Source organism: Synchiropus splendidus, chromosome 12, assembly GCF_027744825.2.
Source record: "Synchiropus splendidus isolate RoL2022-P1 chromosome 12, RoL_Sspl_1.0, whole genome shotgun sequence".
NCBI classification, from domain to species: Eukaryota; Metazoa; Chordata; class Actinopteri; order Syngnathiformes; family Callionymidae; genus Synchiropus; species Synchiropus splendidus.
The window spans coordinates 16,415,875-16,433,982 of record NC_071345.1 but is presented as its reverse complement, the minus strand read 5'-3'; the positions used below and the strand labels follow the sequence as shown (position 1 = coordinate 16,433,982).

The 18,108-nt window shown below is 40.3% G+C and overlaps 4 protein-coding genes across 4 annotated transcripts; 2 read left to right on the top strand and 2 right to left on the bottom strand.

Annotated features, from left to right (window-relative positions):
- The first annotated feature begins 2,146 nt into the window (after positions 1–2,146).
- Positions 2,147–2,697, top strand: LOC128768566 (hepcidin-like). The gene is made up of 3 exons (XM_053881525.1): positions 2,147–2,268; positions 2,332–2,406; positions 2,490–2,697. Exons 1-3 carry the CDS (start codon positions 2,182–2,184, stop codon positions 2,589–2,591), a joined length of 264 nt encoding a protein of 87 aa, XP_053737500.1. The 5' UTR covers positions 2,147–2,181; the 3' UTR covers positions 2,592–2,697.
- Positions 2,698–6,476: 3,779 nt separating this feature from the next.
- Positions 6,477–16,206, bottom strand: LOC128767906 (uncharacterized). The gene is made up of 7 exons (XM_053880268.1): positions 15,986–16,206; positions 15,848–15,922; positions 15,688–15,769; positions 9,800–9,927; positions 6,903–7,172; positions 6,765–6,839; positions 6,477–6,681 (listed from the first exon to the last, which is right to left on the bottom strand). Exons 1-7 carry the CDS (start codon positions 16,175–16,177, stop codon positions 6,580–6,582), a joined length of 924 nt encoding a protein of 307 aa, XP_053736243.1. The 5' UTR covers positions 16,178–16,206; the 3' UTR covers positions 6,477–6,579.
- On the bottom strand, positions 9,658–12,721 carry LOC128768562 (hepcidin-like). The gene is made up of 3 exons (XM_053881523.1): positions 12,635–12,721; positions 10,010–10,084; positions 9,658–9,927 (listed from the first exon to the last, which is right to left on the bottom strand). Exons 1-3 carry the CDS (start codon positions 12,719–12,721, stop codon positions 9,826–9,828), a joined length of 264 nt encoding a protein of 87 aa, XP_053737498.1. The 3' UTR covers positions 9,658–9,825.
- Positions 10,952–11,432, top strand: LOC128768561 (hepcidin-like). The gene is made up of 3 exons (XM_053881522.1): positions 10,952–11,072; positions 11,136–11,210; positions 11,288–11,432. Exons 1-3 carry the CDS (start codon positions 10,986–10,988, stop codon positions 11,387–11,389), a joined length of 264 nt encoding a protein of 87 aa, XP_053737497.1. The 5' UTR covers positions 10,952–10,985; the 3' UTR covers positions 11,390–11,432.
- Positions 16,207–18,108: the final 1,902 nt, after the last annotated feature.

Sequence of the window (18,108 nt, the reverse complement as noted above, 5' to 3'; positions counted from 1 at the left end):
TAGAGTGGCTCTCATCTTCAGGAAATTAAATTTAATCAATCAGAAAACTGCATTATGTCCACATGAATACCAAGTATGTTGCATCTGAGCATGTCCTCAAACAAACAAAGATGGCTGCCATGGTGACATATTTACGTAAGACCCAAAATATTCCTGTTACTCAATGGTAAGTGAACATTTTACAGTCACAGTATGATGAAGAACAGCGAGTACCTCAGCTGGAATTCCCCAACACCAGGTGAACACTGGGAAACTGCTGCTGACGAAGCAACAGAATCTCAGTCAGTATAAATACCAGCAGATTCTCTGCGTCCAGGCATCAGACAGAATCATCCAGAGCTGGAATCAAACCTTCAACCACTTGAAGATGAAGCCCTTCAGTGTAGCAGTTGTGGTGGCGCTGATGGTGGTTGTTGTGTGTGTTCACCAGAGCTCTGCTCTTCCATCCAGTGAGGTAAGACAAGGTTTGTCATCAGGATGAATGGATTGTTTTATTAATGTTTCTTATCCATCAAAGGTGGAAGAACAACAGGAGATGATGATGGAGAGTCCTGCAGAGGAACATGAGCAAATGGCCCTGCACCTCTGGGAGGTTTGTTCATCCATTTAAAAAAACATAATCCTGAAGAAAAAACAGCACATTCACATATGTTAATTCCTTCCTCCCAGATGCCGCACAGCAGAGAGAAACGTGGCATCAAGTGTCGCTTCTGCTGCGGCTGCTGCTCTTCAGGAGGCTGTGGAGTCTGCTGCAGAAAAAGAAGAGGCTGAAGGTTCTCAAGAAACTTGAGCAACTGGTGTGATGAAACGTGCAATATAGATATACAGATGTATTTTTGTAATATTATTAACAAGTGTATGTTAATAAAGCTTTTGAAAGTCCTGTAAGATGTCATGCAACGTCTTTACACCACTATGATTTTGTGTCTGTCAGAAAGATGGACACACTTGGACAGAAGTGATTTACATTCATACGTAAATTCTTGATTTCCAAAGAAACTCACTCACCTTCCATCAACTCCAGCACGTCTGCTTCCGTCGGGAAGTGTGACTGCTGGTCTTCATTTTCGGCCCCAAATCATCGTCCTTTGAATCAGGGCAACACATGAGGATGTGCATTTAATCTCTTCATAGTAAAGTGTACATCTGAGCAACAAGCTCACCTGAGGGAGTGGACCAGCTCAGCTCTGCTGACGGGAGATGAAGTCATGAACAACTGCGACAGAAACAACATTAACAAAGGTCTTCATTCTTGACTGACAGTTTTCCACTCATTTTTGTTGCTGATGTCTTGAGACATGTTTAGTTTTATACCTGGGTAGCAGGTGACAGATCACTGCTTCCTTCAGGTTGTTGACAACTGAATCTTCCCTGTGAACTTTTCTGAATCAATGTTAAACGGCAATATCTCTCCATGAAAACCTCATATACTGTATTGTACTAGAGAGTATTCTCAAACACAGGTTCATGTTACTGTCATGTTTCAAATCTTCATGTTACACGACAACAAGCTGAATGTGTTTGCCAGTGAGTCCAGTGAGTCTTGCGGCTGACGTCTTGACTCTTGTTTAGTTTTATACCTGGGAAGCAGGTGCCAGATGGTCACCTTCCTCAGGTTGTTGTCACATGTGTCAATCTATTAACAGCTAAAGGGCTGATCAGCTAACAACTGTGGCATAAAACCCAAATAAGTGAACCCAGCGCAAATATTCACAAACCACATGAGCTGACTAGTGCGTGACTGGATTAGTCATTGATTCATTCACTTATTCATAAGTAAATATAGAAATCACTTAATTTCACTGTGTTTCATCCTCAGGTGAATGAAAAAAATCTTCTCTGTTGACTTTTGTGAATCAGTGTCTACCAGAAATATCTCATGAAAACCTCATATAATGTACTACAGCGTATCCTGAAACAAAGATGGCTGCCATGATGCTAAGATGACGTAAGACCAAAAACCTTCATGTTGTGTCACGACAAACTGAATGTGTTGCTGTCACAAAAGCAAAAAAAAAACCTGGAATTTCCCAGATGTGGGAAACACTGGGTGCTGAGAAACTGCTCCTGCTGCTGATGAAGCAACTGAATCTCAGTCAGGATAAATAACAGCAGATTCTCTGCATCCAGGCATCAGACAGAATCATCCAGAGCTGGAATCAAACCTTCAACCACTTGAAGATGAAGCCCTTCAGTGTAGCAGTTGTGGTGGCCATGATGGTGGTTGTTGTGTGTGTTCATCAGAGCTCTGCTCTTCCATCCAGTGAGGTAAGACGAGGTTTGTCATCTGGATGAATGGACTGTTTTATTCACGTCTACTTTCCATGAAAGGTGGAAGAGAAACAGGAGATGATGATGGAGAGTCCTGCAGAGGAACAAGAGCAAATGGCCCTGCACCTCTGGGAGGTTTGTTCGTCCATGCCTTTTTTCTACCAGCTATTTATGGAGTAAAAACTGAATATTTACGTTTGTTAATCGTGTCCTTCCAGATGCCACACAGCAGAGAGAAACGTGGCATCAAGTGTCGCTTCTGCTGCGGCTGCTGCTCTTCAGGAGGCTGTGGAGTCTGCTGCAGAAAAAGAAGAGGCTGAAGGTTCTCAAGAAACTTGAGCAACTGGTGTGATGAAACGTGCAATATAAATATACAACTATATTTTTGTAATTTTGTTGACTACTTTATGTAAATAAAGCTTTAAAACCTCCTGTTACTTGTTATGCAGCCTCTTTACACTACTATGAATTTGTGTCTGATGGTAATGATCATGTAAATGAAGATGAGTTTCATGTGGTTAAAAAACAGTCACATGATTATATCTTCGGGATATAAAGGTCACCAATAAAACACTTCTTCAAACATGATTTGACATGTGAGCTTTATATTTATTGTAATTAGGTGGAATTCTACATTTTATGAAGGTAACACTCAGTATGTTCAAGCAGGATTCAAGTTTATAATAAAAATAATAATAACAATAATAATAATAATTCTTATGATATAATAATTATTATTGTATCATTGTTGTTGATGTAAATCATAACCTATCAATAACCTTTCAAGATAAAGATTTTGAAGATTGACACCTAGTAACATCATTTTTGATGGGTAGACATGCACATTGTCTGGAAGATTTGAAAATTAGTTCAAGTTGTTTTATGAACAATACCTGGAATATGAAAGCATTGCAACTCTTACACTTTGCAGTGAAAGGTCTTTTATATAGTTCACTGAACAGGGGGAAGCAGTAGCTGCCTATATCAGCCCTCCCTTGTGCCTTTTTTCACTCAGGTGCTGATAATAATAGTCTCTTTTAAATGTCCTGTAACATGTTTGCAACGTCAATTTTAAGCGCAATTGCACTTGCACAGAAAAAATCCCAATCACCAAAGGCACCTCAGACAAATTGTGCTTCGTTGAAAGTCCTGTAAAACATCCCAGAAATTTATAAGAGGTGGGCATTTTTATTCTACTCTGGAGAATTTCCAGACAAATCTTTAACTTTCTTTGTCTCCACTTCCTTTGGCACCGTCTCACAACTCCACCTTGAGGGATTCAACAAAAGGATGTGGCCTCCTGTGGGACACTTGTCTCAGTGGTGTTTTGTTATTCTGTTTCTGTGGATATGAGAGTTTCATGTGTGCTGATAAATAACTGTCATTTCAAGTACTTTTGAATCATGAAAACGTGAACTCATCCTGGTTGTGTGTCACTACCACCTGGGACATCTGGTGAGACCAAGTGGGGAGGAAGCAGTGTAGGTGCAGAATGTGTCTGGTGGAAGTAGCAGATCAGCTCCTATAGTAAACAAACCCTGATGATGACGTTGGATCATATGGTTGATCGTACGTTGCTGTTATCTTGTAGTGATCACTGAACTTCGGGAACTCATTGAACTCCACTGTGACCCAAGGAGAATGACAGCAGATGTTCTTTGAATCCTGTGGTTCTGCCTTGTTTGTTTTGCTAAATGATTGCATCATTGTGGGCTGCAGTGACATGACTGGAACCCCACGTGTGTTTGACTTGTTGTTTAACCCTTGGATGCTCAACTTACAGATGCCTACACTCAAAAATGACCCCAATTACAATCATTGTGATTTTGTAATAAAGTGTTTGTTATTATTCAATATTTTCTAAACAAAGAGTTTCAATACTTTCATATTCCAGGTATTGTTCATAAAACAACTTCAACTAATTTTGAAATCTTCCAGACAATGTGCATGTCTTCCCATCAAAAATGATGTTATTAGGTTTCAATCTTCAAAATATTTATCATGAAAGGTTATTGATAGGTTATGATTTACATCAACTACAATGAAATAATAATAATAATAATAACAATAATAATAATAACAATAATTATAATAACAATAATAATAATACTTATTATTATTATTATTATTAGATACTTGAATCCTGCTTGAACGTACTGACCGTTATCTGAAGAAGATGTAGAATTCCACCTTATTACAATAAATATAAAGCTCACATGTCAAATCATGTATGACGAAGTGTTTTATTGGTGACCTGTATATCCTGAAGATATAAGCATGTGACTGTTTTTTAACCACATGAAACTCTTCTTCATTTACATGATCATTACCATCAGACACAAATTCACAGTGGTGTAAAGAGGCTGCATAACATGTTACAGGTGGTTTTAAAGCTTTATTAACATAAAGTAGTAAATAAAATTACAAAAATATAGTTGTATATTTATACTGCACGTTTCATCACACCACTTGCTAAAGTTTCTTGAGAACCTTCAGCCTCTTCTTTTTCTGCAGCAGACTCCACAGCCTCCTGAAGAGCAGCAGCCGCAGCAGAAGCGACACTTGATGCCACGTTTCTCTCTGCTGTGCGGCATCTGGAAGGACACGATTAACAAACGTAAATATTCTGTTTTTACTCCATCAATAGCTGGTAGAAAAAGGCATGGACGAACAAACCTCCCAGAGGTGCAGGGCCATTTGCTCTTGTTCTTCTGCAGGACTCTCCATCATCATCTCCTGTTCTTCTTCCACGCACTAGTCAGCTCATGTGGTTTGTGAATATTTGCGCTGGGTTCACTTATTTGGGTTTTATGCCACAGTTGTTAGCTGATCAGCCCTTTAGCTGTTAATAGATTGACACATGTGACAACAACCTGAGGAAGGTGACCATCTGGCACCTGCTTCCCAGGTATAAAACTAAACAAGAGTCAAGACGTCAGACACAAGACTCACTGGAGAACTCTGTCAGTCAAGCATGAAGAACTTTGGCATCGTTGTCTGTGTTGCAGTTGTTCTTGTGGTCATCTGCCGTCGGCAAAGCTCAGCTGCTCCACTCACTGAGGTGAGATCGTCGACACTTTCATCCGAAGTGATGATCTGCACATCCTCATGTGTTGCTCTCATTCAAAGGTCGGTGAAAGTCACACGTCTCAACTGAATCAGACGTCCTGGAGTTACTGGAGGGTTAGTTCTTTTGGAAATCAAGTATTTATGAATGAACGTAAAGCACTTTTAAATCCCAGCACTGCTGATGTTTATCCTCACTGAGATTCAGTTGCTTCAGCAGCAGCAGGAGCAGTTTCCCAGCTCCCAGTCTTTCCCTCATCTTGGGGAATTCCAGCTGTGTTTTTGATATTCTGTATCTCAGTGTGACAGCAACACATTCAGCTTGTTGTCGTGTAACATGAAGATTTGAAACATGACAGTAACATGAACTTGTGTTCGAGAATACTCTCTAGTACAATATATGAGGTTTTCATGGAGAGATATTGCCGTTTCACATTGATTCAGAAAAGTTCACAGGGCAGATTTAGTTCATTTGTCTTTATGTTGCGAATGAAACCAGTGTGATGGAGTGATGAAAATACTGATTCATGTATAAATGATTGAACGATAAATCATCCAGTCACATGCTAGTCAGCTCATGTGGTTTGTGTATGTTTGCACTGGGTTCATTTACCTGGGTTTTATGCCACAGTTAGTAGCTGATCACATGACACGTGACAACAACCTGAGGGAAGCAGTGATCTGTCACCTGCTTCTCAGGGATAAAACTAAACATGTCTCAAGACATCAGCAACAACAATGAGTGGAAAACTGTCAGTCAAGAATGAAGACCTTTGTTAATGTCGTTTCTGTCGCAGTTGTTCACGACTTCATCTCCCGTCAGCAGAGCTGAGCTGGTCCACTCCCTCAGGTGAGCTTGTCGCTCAGATGAACACTTAACTATGAAGAGATTAAATGCACATCCTCATGTGTTGCCCTGATTCAAAGGACGATGATTTGGGGCCGAAAATGAAGACCAGCAGTCACACTTCCCGACGGAAGCAGACGTGCTGGAGTTGATGGAAGGTGAGTGAGTTTCTTTGGAATTCAAGAATTTACGTATGAATGTAAATCACTTCTGTCCAAGTGTGTCCATCTTTCTGACAGACACAAAATCATAGTAGTGTAAAGACGTTGCATGACATCTTACAGGACTTTCAAAAGCTTTATTAACATACACTTGTTAATAATATTACAAAAATACATCTGTATATCTATATTGCACGTTTCATCACACCAGTTGCTCAAGTTTCTTGAGAACCTTCAGCCTCTTCTTTTTCTGCAGCAGACTCCACAGCCTCCTGAAGAGCAGCAGCCGCAGCAGAAGCGACACTTGATGCCACGTTTCTCTCTGCTGTGCGGCATCTGGAAGGACACGATTAACAAACGTAAATATTCAGTTTTTACTCCATAAATAGCTGGTAGAAAAAAGGCATGGATGAACAAACCTCCCAGAGGTGCAGGGCCATTTGCTCTTGTTCCTCTGCAGGACTCTCCATCATCATCTCCTGTTGCTCTTCCACCTTTCATGGAAAGTAGACATGAATAAAACAGTTCATTCATCCAGATGACAAACCTCGTCTTACCTCACTGGATAGAAGAGCAGAGCTCTGATGAACACACACAACAACCACCATCACGGCCACCACAACTGCTACACTGAAGGGCTTCATCTTCAAGTGGTTGAAGGTTTGATTCCAGCTCTGGATGATTCTGTCTGATGCCTGGATGCAGAGAATCTGCTGGTATTTATCCTGGCTGAGATTCAGTTGCTTCATCAGCAGCAGGAGCAGTTTCCCAGTGTTCACCTGGTGTTGGGGAATTCCACCAAAGTTTTTGATGTTACGGATGTCAGTGTGACAGCAACACATTCAGTCTGTTGTTGCAAAACATGAAGTTTTTTGGTCTTACGTCACTGTAGCATCATGGCAGCCATCTTTGTTTGAGGATACTCTCAACTCCATGACATGAGGTTTTCATGAGATTTTGCTGTTAGACACTAACTCACAAAACAGCGAAGATTTAATGAATTATCTTGAGGATGAACACACCGGGTAATGAGGTTATTAAATGAATCAATGACTCGTCCAGTCACATGCTAGTCAGCTCATGTGGTTTGTCTATGTTTGTGCTGAGCTCTTTTATTTGGGTTTTATGCCACAGTTATTAGCTGATCACATGACTCATGTGACAACAGCTCGAGGGAAGCAGTGATCTGTCACCTGCTTCCCAGGTATAAAACTAAAGTGTGAAGACATCTCACCGTCCAGTTCAAGATGAAGACCTTTAGTGTCCTTGTTGCTGTGGCGGTTGTTCTCACATTCATCTGCTGTCAGCAGAGCTCTGCTGTTCCACTCACTGGCGTGATATTGGCAGAATACATGGATCTGCAGATGAAGTGATTCACTGTAAACGCTCATGCTGCTCTGACTCCAAGGTCAAAGAATTGGGGAGGAAAATGAAGATCGACAGACTCACTCCTGAACATGCAATGTCCTGGGTTTTGTGGCAGGTTTGTTCTTTCAGAAATGAAGAATTCAGCTATAACTGACTCTAATCCAGTGCCTCTCAAATAAGGGGGGCGCAAAGAAATGTGGTACTAGAACAAAGTGTAATGTTAAAAAAGTTATTCTTTATTGTGAGTTGACCTATATTACTTCTTTCTTTCTTTGATCTAATGTTAACAAAGACACACTGTTTTTCAGAGATGCACGTCTATTAATATTAAAGACCAATGATGCAATATCCAGAGGTGGCGGGGGTGCAAAACCTTAACTTCTTCCCGGGGGGGCGCAACACAAAATGACTAAGAAGCGCTGCTCTAATCCAACCAGGTCTGGCAAAGTGTCTCCCTCTGTCTCACAGATGATTTTTGATGACATGTCGCATCTGCTGTGGCTGCTGCGCTCCTCAACAGTGTGGACTCTGCTGCAAGAAGAACGAAAAGCCAGGCTCATTTATTCGCCCTTTGACGTGGTAATGAATTGCCAAGATGGGTTTTCCAAGACAGATGAAACAACAGACAAAGTACTGTGGGTCATATCAATAGACCAAATTGAAAGCCGGGGTGGAGGCGATAACTTTGAGCAGCAAACAGGTGGATTTGTTGAGGTGGAACTGAAATGACTCACAGACCTTTATACTGTGGGGAAAGAGAAAGCGTGGCCATGTCTACATGTTTACCAGGCCAGACTCAATCAAAAGGTACATTTCTTGTGGAAAAAAAAAAAGTTTCATGTGTCGTGGAAAAATGCTTTGGTCGTGTGGCAATGAAAACAGCGAAAATGGTAACACTTAATGCTTTCGACCACATCCGAAGGAGAGCTTCCGAGACCTGGTAAAGGTGGTGTGGTGTCCTTGCTGCCACCTGCAGTGTTGAACTGGTATTTTTTATTCCTTTCGTCAATAAATGGAACTTCAAATGTACATTTTGTATGCAAATGTGACGAGAACGAAATGCGGATCATTTGAATGCGATCCAGCTCCAGCAGGAACACGACCTGACTGGCAAAGACTGGCCACTTGATACTTCATACACTTTGCTCAACGGCCACAAATATGACCTTCAGTTTGGAAATAATTCCACGACAGATACAGAACAGGAAAGAGCACAAAGGTTGTCAGTAATCATGTGACTATCATTGAAAGGTCAAAATCATCATCAGACTAATTCAGCATTTTATATTGAGGTTACAAACATGTTACAGAACATTTAAAAGAGACTATTATTATCAGCACCTGAGAGAAAAAAGGCACGAGGGAGGGCTGATATAGGCAGCTACTGCTTCCCCTGTTCAGTGGAGTATATAAAAGACCTTTCACTGCAAAGTGTAAGAGTTTCAATACTTTCATATTCCAGGTATTGTTCATAAAACAACTTTAACTAATTTTCAAATCTCCAGACAATGTGCATGTCTTCCCATCAAAAATGATGTTACTAGGTGTCAATCTTCAAAATCTTTATCTTGAAAGGTTATTGATAGGTTATGATTTACATTAACAACAATGATACAACAACAATAATAATAATAATAATAACAATAATAATAATAATAATAATAATAATAATAACAATAATAATAATAATAATAATAATAATAATAATAATAATAATAATAATAATAATAATAATAATAATAATAATATAAACTTGAATCCTGCTTGAACGTAATAACGACGGTTATCTGAAGAAGATGTAGATTTCCACCTTATTACAATAAATATAAAGCTCACATGTCAAATCATGTATGAAGAAGTGTTTTATTGGTGACCTTTATATCCTGAAGATATAGTCATGTGACTGTCTTTTAACCACATGAAACTATTCTTCATTTACATGATCATTACCATCAGACACGAATTCACAGTGGTGTAAAGAGGCTGCATAACATGTTACAGGTGGTTTTAAAGCTTTATTTACATAAAGTAATCAATAAAATGACAAAAATATATCTGTATATCTATATTGCACGTTTCATCAAACCAGTTGCTCAAGTTTCTTGAGAACCTTCAGCCTCTTCTTTTTCTGCAGCAGACTCCACAGCCTCCTGAAGAGCAGCAGCCGCAGCAGAAGCGACACTTGATGCCACGTTTCTCTCTGCTGTGCGGCATCTGGAAGGACACGATTAACAAACGTAAATATTCAGTTTTTACTCCATCAATAGCTGGTAGAAAAAGGCATGGATGAACAAACCTCCCAGAGGTGCAGGGCCATTTGCTCTTGTTCTTCTGCAGGACTCTCCATCATCATCTCCTGTTGTTCTTCCACCTTTGAGGGAAAGTAAACGAGAATAAAACAACTCATTCATCCTGATGACAAACCTTGTCTTACCTCACTGGATGGAAGAGCAGAGCTGTGATGAACACACACAACAACCACCATCACCGCCACCACAACTGCTACACTGAAGGGCTTCATCTTCAAGTGGTTGAAGGTTTGATTCCAGCTCTGGATGATTCTGTCTGATGCCTGGATGCAGAGAATCTGCTGGTATTTATCCTGACTGAGATTCAGTTGCTTCATCAGCAGCAGGAGCAGTTTCCCAGTGTTCACCTGGTGTTGGGGAATTCCAGCTGAGGTACTAGCTGTTCTTCACCATAGTGTGACTGTAAAATGTTCACTTGTTATTGAGTAACAGGAATCTTGTTTGTCATTCAGCAATGTTTGTCACTCTTCCTCTGACAGCTCGAGTGCTGTTCAATGAGTAACTGTGGCAGAAAAGTCAATCAAATAAACCCACCACAAATCCCAAGTTGACTAATGCAGATGTGATCTGATGAGTCATCGATTAATTAATTTATTCATTTGAATTGATAAATGTGATGTGGAGTTAGAGTGGCTCTCATCTTCAGGAATTTTTATTAAATCAATCAAAAAACTGCATTATGTCCACCTGAATACCAAGTAGTGTTGCATCTGAGCATGTCCTCAAACAAACAAAGATGGCTGCCATGGTGACATATTTACATAAGACCCAAAATATTCCTGTTACTCAATGACAAGAGAACATTTTACAGTCACACTGTGATGGAGAACAGCGAGTAACCTAGCTGGAATTCCCCAACATCAAGCAACTGAATCTCAGTCAGGATAAATACCAGCAGATTCTCTGCGTCCAGGCATCAGACAGAATCATCCAGAGCTGGAATCAAACCTTCACCACTTGAAGATGAAGACCTTCAGTGTAGCAGTTGTGGTGGCGGTGATGGTGGTTGTTGTGTGTGTTCATCACAGCTCTGCTCTTCCATCCAGTGAGGTAAGACAAGGTTTGTCATCAGGATGAATGAGTTGTTTTATTCACGTTTACTTTCCATCAAAGGTGGAAGAACAACAGGAGATGATGATGGAGAGTCCTGCAGAGGAACAAGAGCAAATGGCCCTGCACCTCTGGGAGGTTTGTTCATCCATTTAAAAAAACATAATCCTGAAGTAAAAACAGCACATTCACATATGTTAATTCCTTCCTCCCAGATGCCGCACAGCAGAGAGAAACGTGGCATCAAGTGTCGCTTCTGCTGCGGCTGCTGCTCTTCAGGAGGCTGTGGAGTCTGCTGCAGAAAAAGAAGAGGCTGAAGGTTCTCAAGAAACTTGAGCAACTGGTGTGATGAAACGTGCAATATAAATAGACTTATAAAAATGTTTTTGTTATTAACAAGTGTATGTTAATAAAGCTTTTGAAAGTCCTGTAAGATGTCATGCAACGTCTTTACACTACTATGATTTTGTGTCTGTCAGAAAGATGGACACACTTGGACAGAAGTGATTTACATTCATACGTGAATTCTTGAATTCCAAAGAAACTCACTCACCTTCCATCAACTCCAGCACGTCTGCTTCCGTCGGGAAGTGTGACTGCTGGTCTTCATTTTCGGCCCCAAATCATCGTCCTTTGAATCAGGGCAACACATGAGGATGTGCATTTAATCTCTTCATAGTTAAGTGTTCATCTGAGCGACAAGCTCACCTGAGGGAGTGGACCAGCTCAGCTCTGCTGACGGGAGATGAAGTCGTGAACAACTGCACAGAAACAACATTAACAAAGGTCTTCATTCTTGACTGACAGTTTCCACTCATTGTTGTTGCTGATGTCTTGAGACATGTTTAGTTTTATCCCTGAGAAGCAGGTGACAGATCACTGCTTCCCTCAGGTTGTTGTCACGCGTCATGTGATCAGCTACTAACTGTGGCATAAAACCCAGGTAAATGAACCCAGTGCAAACATACATTAAACCACATGAGCTGACTAGCATGTGACTGGATGATTTATCGTTCAATCATTTATATATGAATCAGTATTTTCATCACTTCATCACACTGGTTTCATTCGCAGCATAAAGACAAATGAACTAAATCTTCCCTGTGAACTTTTCTGAATCAATGTGAAACGGCAATATCTCTCCATGAAAACCTCATATATTGTACTAGAGAGTATTCTCAAACACAGGTTCATGTAACTGTCATGTTTCAAATCTTCATGTTACACGACAACAAGCTGAATGTGTTGCTGTCACACTGAGATACAGAATATCAAAAACACAGCTGGAATTCCCCAAGATGAGGGAAAGACTGGGAGCTGGGAAACTGCTCCTGCTGCTGCTGAAGCAACTGAATCTCAGTGAGGATAAACACCAGCAGTGCTGGGATTTAAAAGTGCTTTACATTCATTCATAAATACTTGATTTCCAAAAGAACTAACCTTCCAGTAACTCCAGGACGTCTGATTCAGTTGAGACGTGTGACTTTCATCGACCTTTGAATGAGAGCAACACATGAGGATGTGCAGATCATCACTTCGGATGAAAGTGTCGACGATCTCACCTCAGTGAGTGGAGCAGCTGAGCTTTGCCGACGGCAGATGACCACAAGAACAACTGCAACACAGACAACGATGCCAAAGTTCTTCATGCTTGACTGACAGAGTTCTCCAGTGAGTCTTGTGTCTGACGTCTTGACTCTTGTTTAGTTTTATACCTGGGAAGCAGGTGCCAGATGGTCACCTTCCTCAGGTTGTTGTCACATGTGTCAATCTATTAACAGCTAAAGGGCTGTTCAGCTAACAACTGTGGCATAAAACCCAAATAAGTGAACCCAGCGCAAATATTCACAAACCACATGAGCTGACTAGTGCGTGACTGGATTAGTCATTGATTCATTCACTTATTCATAAGTAAATATAGAAATCACTTCACGTCACTGTGTTTCATCCTCAGGTGAATGAAATAAATCTTCTCTGTTGACTTTTGTGAATCCGTGTCTACCAGAAATATCTCATGAAAACCTCATATGTTGTACTACAGCGTATCCTGAAACAAAGATGGCTGCCATGATGCTAAGATGACGTAAGACCAAAAACCTTCATGTTGTGTCACGACAAACTGAATGTGTTGCTGTCACAAAAGCAAAAAAAAAAACCTGGAATTTCCCAGATGTGGGAAACACTGGGTGCTGAGAAACTGCTCCTGCTGCTGATGAAGCAACTGAATCTCAGTCAGGATAAATACCAGCAGATTCTCTGCATCCAGGCATCAGACAGAATCATCCAGAGCTGGAATCAAATCTTCAACCACTTGAAGATGAAGCCCTTCAGTGTAGCAGTTGTGGTGGCGGTGATGGTGATTGTTGTGTGTGTTCATCAGAGCTCTGCTCTTCCATCCAGTGAGGTAAGACAAGGTTGGTCATCTGGATGAATGAGCTGTTTTATTAATGTTTGCTTTCCCTCAAAGGTGGAAGAACAACAGAAGATGATGATGGAGAGTCCTGCAGAGGAACATGAGCAAATGGCCCTGCACCTCTGGCAGGTTTGTTCATCCATGCCTTTTTCTACCAGCTATTGATGGAGTAAAAACAGAATATTTACCTTTGTTAATCGTGTCCTTCCAGATGCCACACAGCAGAGAGAAACGTGGCATCAAGTGTCGCTTCTGCTGCGGCTGCTGCTCTTCAGGAGGCTGTGGAGTCTGCTGCAGAAAAAGAAGAGGCTGAAGGTTCTCAAGAAACTTGAGCAACTGGTGTGATGAAACGTGCAATATAAATATACAACTATATTTTTGTAATTTTGTTGACTACTTTATGTAAATAAAGCTTTAAAACCTCCTGTTACTTGTTATGCAACCTCTTTACACTACTATGAATTTGTGTCTGATGGTAATGATCATGTAAATGAAGATGAGTTTCATGTGGTTAAAAAACAGTCACATGATTATATCTTCGGGATATAAAGGTCACCAATAAAACACTTCTTCAAACATGATTTGACATGTGAGCTTTATATTTATTGTAATTAGGTGGAATTCTACATTTTATGAAGGTAACACTCAGTATGTTCAAGCAGGATTCAAGTTTATAATAAAAATAATAATAACAATAATAATAATAATTCTTATGATATAATAATTATTATTGTATCATTGTTGTTGATGTAAATCATAACCTATCAATAACCTTTCAAGATAAAGATTTTGAAGATTGACACCTAGTAACATCATTTTTGATGGGTAGACATGCACATTGTCTGGAAGATTTGAAAATTAGTTCAAGTTGTTTTATGAACAATACCTGGAATATGAAAGCATTGCAACTCTTACACTTTGCAGTGAAAGGTCTTTTATATAGTTCACTGAACAGGGGGAAGCAGTAGCTGCCTATATCAGCCCTCCCTTGTGCCTTTTTTCACTCAGGTGCTGATAATAATAGTCTCTTTTAAATGTCCTGTAACATGTTTGCAACGTCAATTTTAAGCGCAATTGCACTTGCACTGAAAAAATCCCAATCACCAAAGGCACCTCAGACAAATTGTGCTTCGTTGAAAGTCCTGTAAAACATCCCAGAAATTTATAAGAGGTGGGCATTTTTATTCTACTCTGGAGAATTTCCAGACAAATCTTTAACTTTCTTTGTCTCCACTTCCTTTGGCACCGTCTCACAACTCCACCTTGAGGGATTCAACAAAAGGATGTGGCCTCCTGTGGGACACTTGTCTCACTGGTGTTTTGTTATTCTGTTTCTGTGGATATGAAAGTTTCATGTGTGCTGATAAATAACTGTCATTTCAAGTACTTTTGAATCATGAAGACGTGAACTCATCCTGCTTGTGTGTCACTACCACCTGGGACATCTGGTGAGACCAAGTGGGGAGGAAGCAGTGTAGGTGCAGAATGTGTCTGGTGGAAGTAGCAGATCAGCTCCTATAGTAAACAAACCCTGATGATGACGTTGGATCATATGGTTGATCGTACGTTGCTGTTATCTTGTAGTTCTCACTGAACTTCGGGAACTCATTTAACTCCACTCTGACCCAAGGAGAATGACAGTAGATGTTCTTTGTATCTTGTGGTTCTGCCTTGTTTGTTTTGCTAAATGATTGCATCATTGTGGGCTGCAGTGACATGAGTGGAACCCCACGTGTGTTTGACTTGTTGTTTAACCCTTGGATGCTCAACTTACAGATGCCTACACTCAAAAATGACCCCAATTAATATCATTGTGATTTTGTAATAAAGTGTTTGTTATTCTTCAAAATCTTGAAAAACAAAGAGTTGCGATACTTTCATATTCCAGGTATTGTTCATAAAACAACTTGAACTAATTTTCAAATCTACCAGACAATGTGCATGTCTACCCATCAAAAAATTATGTTACTGGGTGTAAATCTTCAAAATCTTGATGAAAGTTTCCAATATATTCATATTCCAGGTATTCCTCATAAAATATGTCTGTGACATGAGACCATTCACATTTTTATTTATTTTTACCCCACACATTCACAATCTTAGATGATACAGAATACTTAATCCGTAAACTTCACCGAAACATTTTATTGCATGTTTCATCACATCAGTTGCTTCTTGACAACCTTCAGCCTCTCTTTTTGCAGCAGAATCCACACACTTTTGGAGAGCAGCAGAAGCAGCAGAAGCGACACTTGATGCCACGTTTCTCTCTGCTGTGCGGCATCTGGAAGGACACGATTAACAAAGGTAAATATTCTGTTTTCACTCCATAAATACTTGAAAACAATATGGATGAACAAACCTCCCAGGGATTCAGGGACATTTCCTCATGTTCTTCTGCAGGACTCTCCATCATCATCTCCTGTTCTTCTTCCACCTTTGTGGGGAAATAAATGTGAATAAAACAGTCCATTCATCCAGATGACAAACCTCGTCTTACCTCACTGGATGGAAGAGCAGAGCTCTGATGAACACACACAACAACCACCATCACGGCCACCACAACTGCTACACTGAAGGGCTTCATCTTCCAGTGGTTGAAGGTTGGATTCCAGCTCCGGATGATTCTGTCTGATGCCTGGATGCAGAGAATCTGCTGGTATTTATCCTGACTGAGATTCAGTTGCTTCATCAGCAGCAGGAGCAGTTTCCCAGCACCCAGTGTTTATGCCAGCTGAGCTATAATCTGTACTTTAACACAGTGCAACTATAAAACTTTCTCTTGTTGTTGAGTAACATGAATATTTTTGGTCTTGCATCATTCTGACATCACGGCCGCCATCTTTGTTTGTTTCAGGTGGCTATATTTGGTGTTCATGTTGACATAATGCAGGTTTTTGATTGATTTATTTTATTTTTCTGAGGATGAGACCCACTCTAACCCCTGTTTAGTAATTAATGAAATGAATGAATCAAGGACTCATCTGATCACATCCACTCAAGTTAACCAGTGATTTGTGCATATTTGATCTTCATTGTGGTTGCTGTTCTGCTTTCACAGTTTTATTAATTCTGCTGATTCTGCCTGAAATTCCAAGCTTTATTGTAACAATATGTGGTGAGGGATTCAATAAAAGGATGTAGCCTCCTGTGGGACATTTGTCTCAATGGTGTTTTCTTAGTCTGTTTTGCGGATATGACTGTTTCATGCATGCTGATAAATAACTGTCATTTCAAGCGTTTTGGAATAATGAATTCATCCTGGGTGTGTGCCACTACCAGTGTAGGTGCATAATGTGTCTGGTGGAAGTGGCAGAACAGCTTCTGCAGTATGCAAACCCTGATGATGACGTTGGATCACGCGACTGGTCGTACATTGGTACCTGATTATTCAAGACGATTTTCTCCTGTTTTATATCGCTTTTAATGCTGTTATCATGAAATCATCACAGAGCTTCAAGAAAACATTCTTGAAAACTCCACTCTGACTGAAGGGGAGATGTTCTGTATTTCTGCCCTGTTTTGCTGACCTGGCATCACTGGACTGTCGGGTGTATTTTTCTTGCTGCTCAAGTATGTGCACCGCACGTGCACCGTGCACCGTGCACCGTTTGTCTTTGTATCATAATATTATTACCAGGTTGTATAACTTGTTATTTGATAACAGAAAACACAGCAGATATGTTTTCTGTGTTATTTGTTTTAGTTTGACATCAGATGATACAGAATACAAAACCCAATCCCTTCACTTATAAATAATTTTATTGCATGTTTCATCACATAAGTTGATACAATTTCTTGAGCACCTTCAGCCTCTTCTTTTCCTGCAGCAGATGCCACACACACCAGGAGCACAGTATTGTTTTTTACTTCTTGAATGGAAGAAAAGAAAGTTGACAAAAACAACACATGGATGAACAAACCTCTCAGAGGTGCAGGGCCATTTGCTCTTGTTCCTCTGCAGGACTCTCCATCATCATCTCCTGTTCTTCTTCCACCTTTGAGGGAAAGTAATAATAAATAAAATAAAATATTCAGTCTTACCTCACTGAATTGATCAGCAGTGCTGCGATGAACGCACAAAATAAGCACCATCATGGCCACAAAAACTGCTACACTGAAGGGCTTCATCTTCCAGTGGTTGAAGGTTTGATTCCAGCTCTGGATGATTCTGTCTGATGCCTGGACTCAGAGAATCTGCTGGTATTTTTATCCTCATTGAGATTCGGTTACTTCAGCAGGAGCAGTTTCCCAGCACCCCAGTGTTCACCTGGTGTTGGGGAATTCCAGATGTGCTGTTCGCTTCTCTTTATCACAGTCACTGTAAAACATTCAGCTAGCTGTGTCGTAATAGGTCTTATGTTATCATCATGGCAGCCAATTTTCCTGCAGATAAGACACACTCTAACCCAGCATTTCATTTAAAAATTCACTCATAAAATAATTAATCGAAGACTCATCTGATCACATCTGCATATTCATCTCATCATTTGTGTATATTTGTGCTGGGTTCATTTCCCTTTTTGGCAGAGTTTCTAGCTGAACTGCCCTGAGCTGTTAACGGAAGACCTCATGATGTCAAACTGAGGACAGTCCCGCAGGTGATCCTTCTCCAGATATAAA

Excerpts from the sequence above, each read along its gene's own strand:
- LOC128768566 (XM_053881525.1), top strand. The coding sequence starts at position 2,182 with ATGAAGCCCTTCAGTGTAGCAGTTGTGGTGGCCATGATGGTGGTTGTT. Across the intron at positions 2,269-2,331 it reads CTGCTCTTCCATCCAGTGAG|GTGGAAGAGAAACAGGAGAT; the intron begins GTAAGACGAGGT and ends TTTCCATGAAAG. Across the intron at positions 2,407-2,489 it reads TGGCCCTGCACCTCTGGGAG|ATGCCACACAGCAGAGAGAA; the intron begins GTTTGTTCGTCC and ends GTGTCCTTCCAG.
- LOC128768561 (XM_053881522.1), top strand. The coding sequence starts at position 10,986 with ATGAAGACCTTCAGTGTAGCAGTTGTGGTGGCGGTGATGGTGGTTGTT. Across the intron at positions 11,073-11,135 it reads CTGCTCTTCCATCCAGTGAG|GTGGAAGAACAACAGGAGAT; the intron begins GTAAGACAAGGT and ends TTTCCATCAAAG. Across the intron at positions 11,211-11,287 it reads TGGCCCTGCACCTCTGGGAG|ATGCCGCACAGCAGAGAGAA; the intron begins GTTTGTTCATCC and ends CCTTCCTCCCAG.
- LOC128768562 (XM_053881523.1), bottom strand. The coding sequence starts at position 12,721 with ATGAAGAACTTTGGCATCGTTGTCTGTGTTGCAGTTGTTCTTGTGGTC. Across the intron at positions 10,085-12,634 it reads CAGCTGCTCCACTCACTGAG|GTGGAAGAACAACAGGAGAT; the intron begins GTGAGATCGTCG and ends TTTCCCTCAAAG. Across the intron at positions 9,928-10,009 it reads TGGCCCTGCACCTCTGGGAG|ATGCCGCACAGCAGAGAGAA; the intron begins GTTTGTTCATCC and ends GTGTCCTTCCAG.
- LOC128767906 (XM_053880268.1), bottom strand. The coding sequence starts at position 16,177 with ATGAAGCAACTGAATCTCAGTCAGGATAAATACCAGCAGATTCTCTGC. Across the intron at positions 7,173-9,799 it reads TCAAGAAACTTGAGCAACTG|ACTGACATCCGTAACATCAA; the intron begins GTTTGATGAAAC and ends TGTTGCTGTCAC. Across the intron at positions 6,840-6,902 it reads CTGCTCTTCTATCCAGTGAG|GTGGAAGAGCAACAGGAGAT; the intron begins GTAAGACGAGGT and ends TTTCCATGAAAG.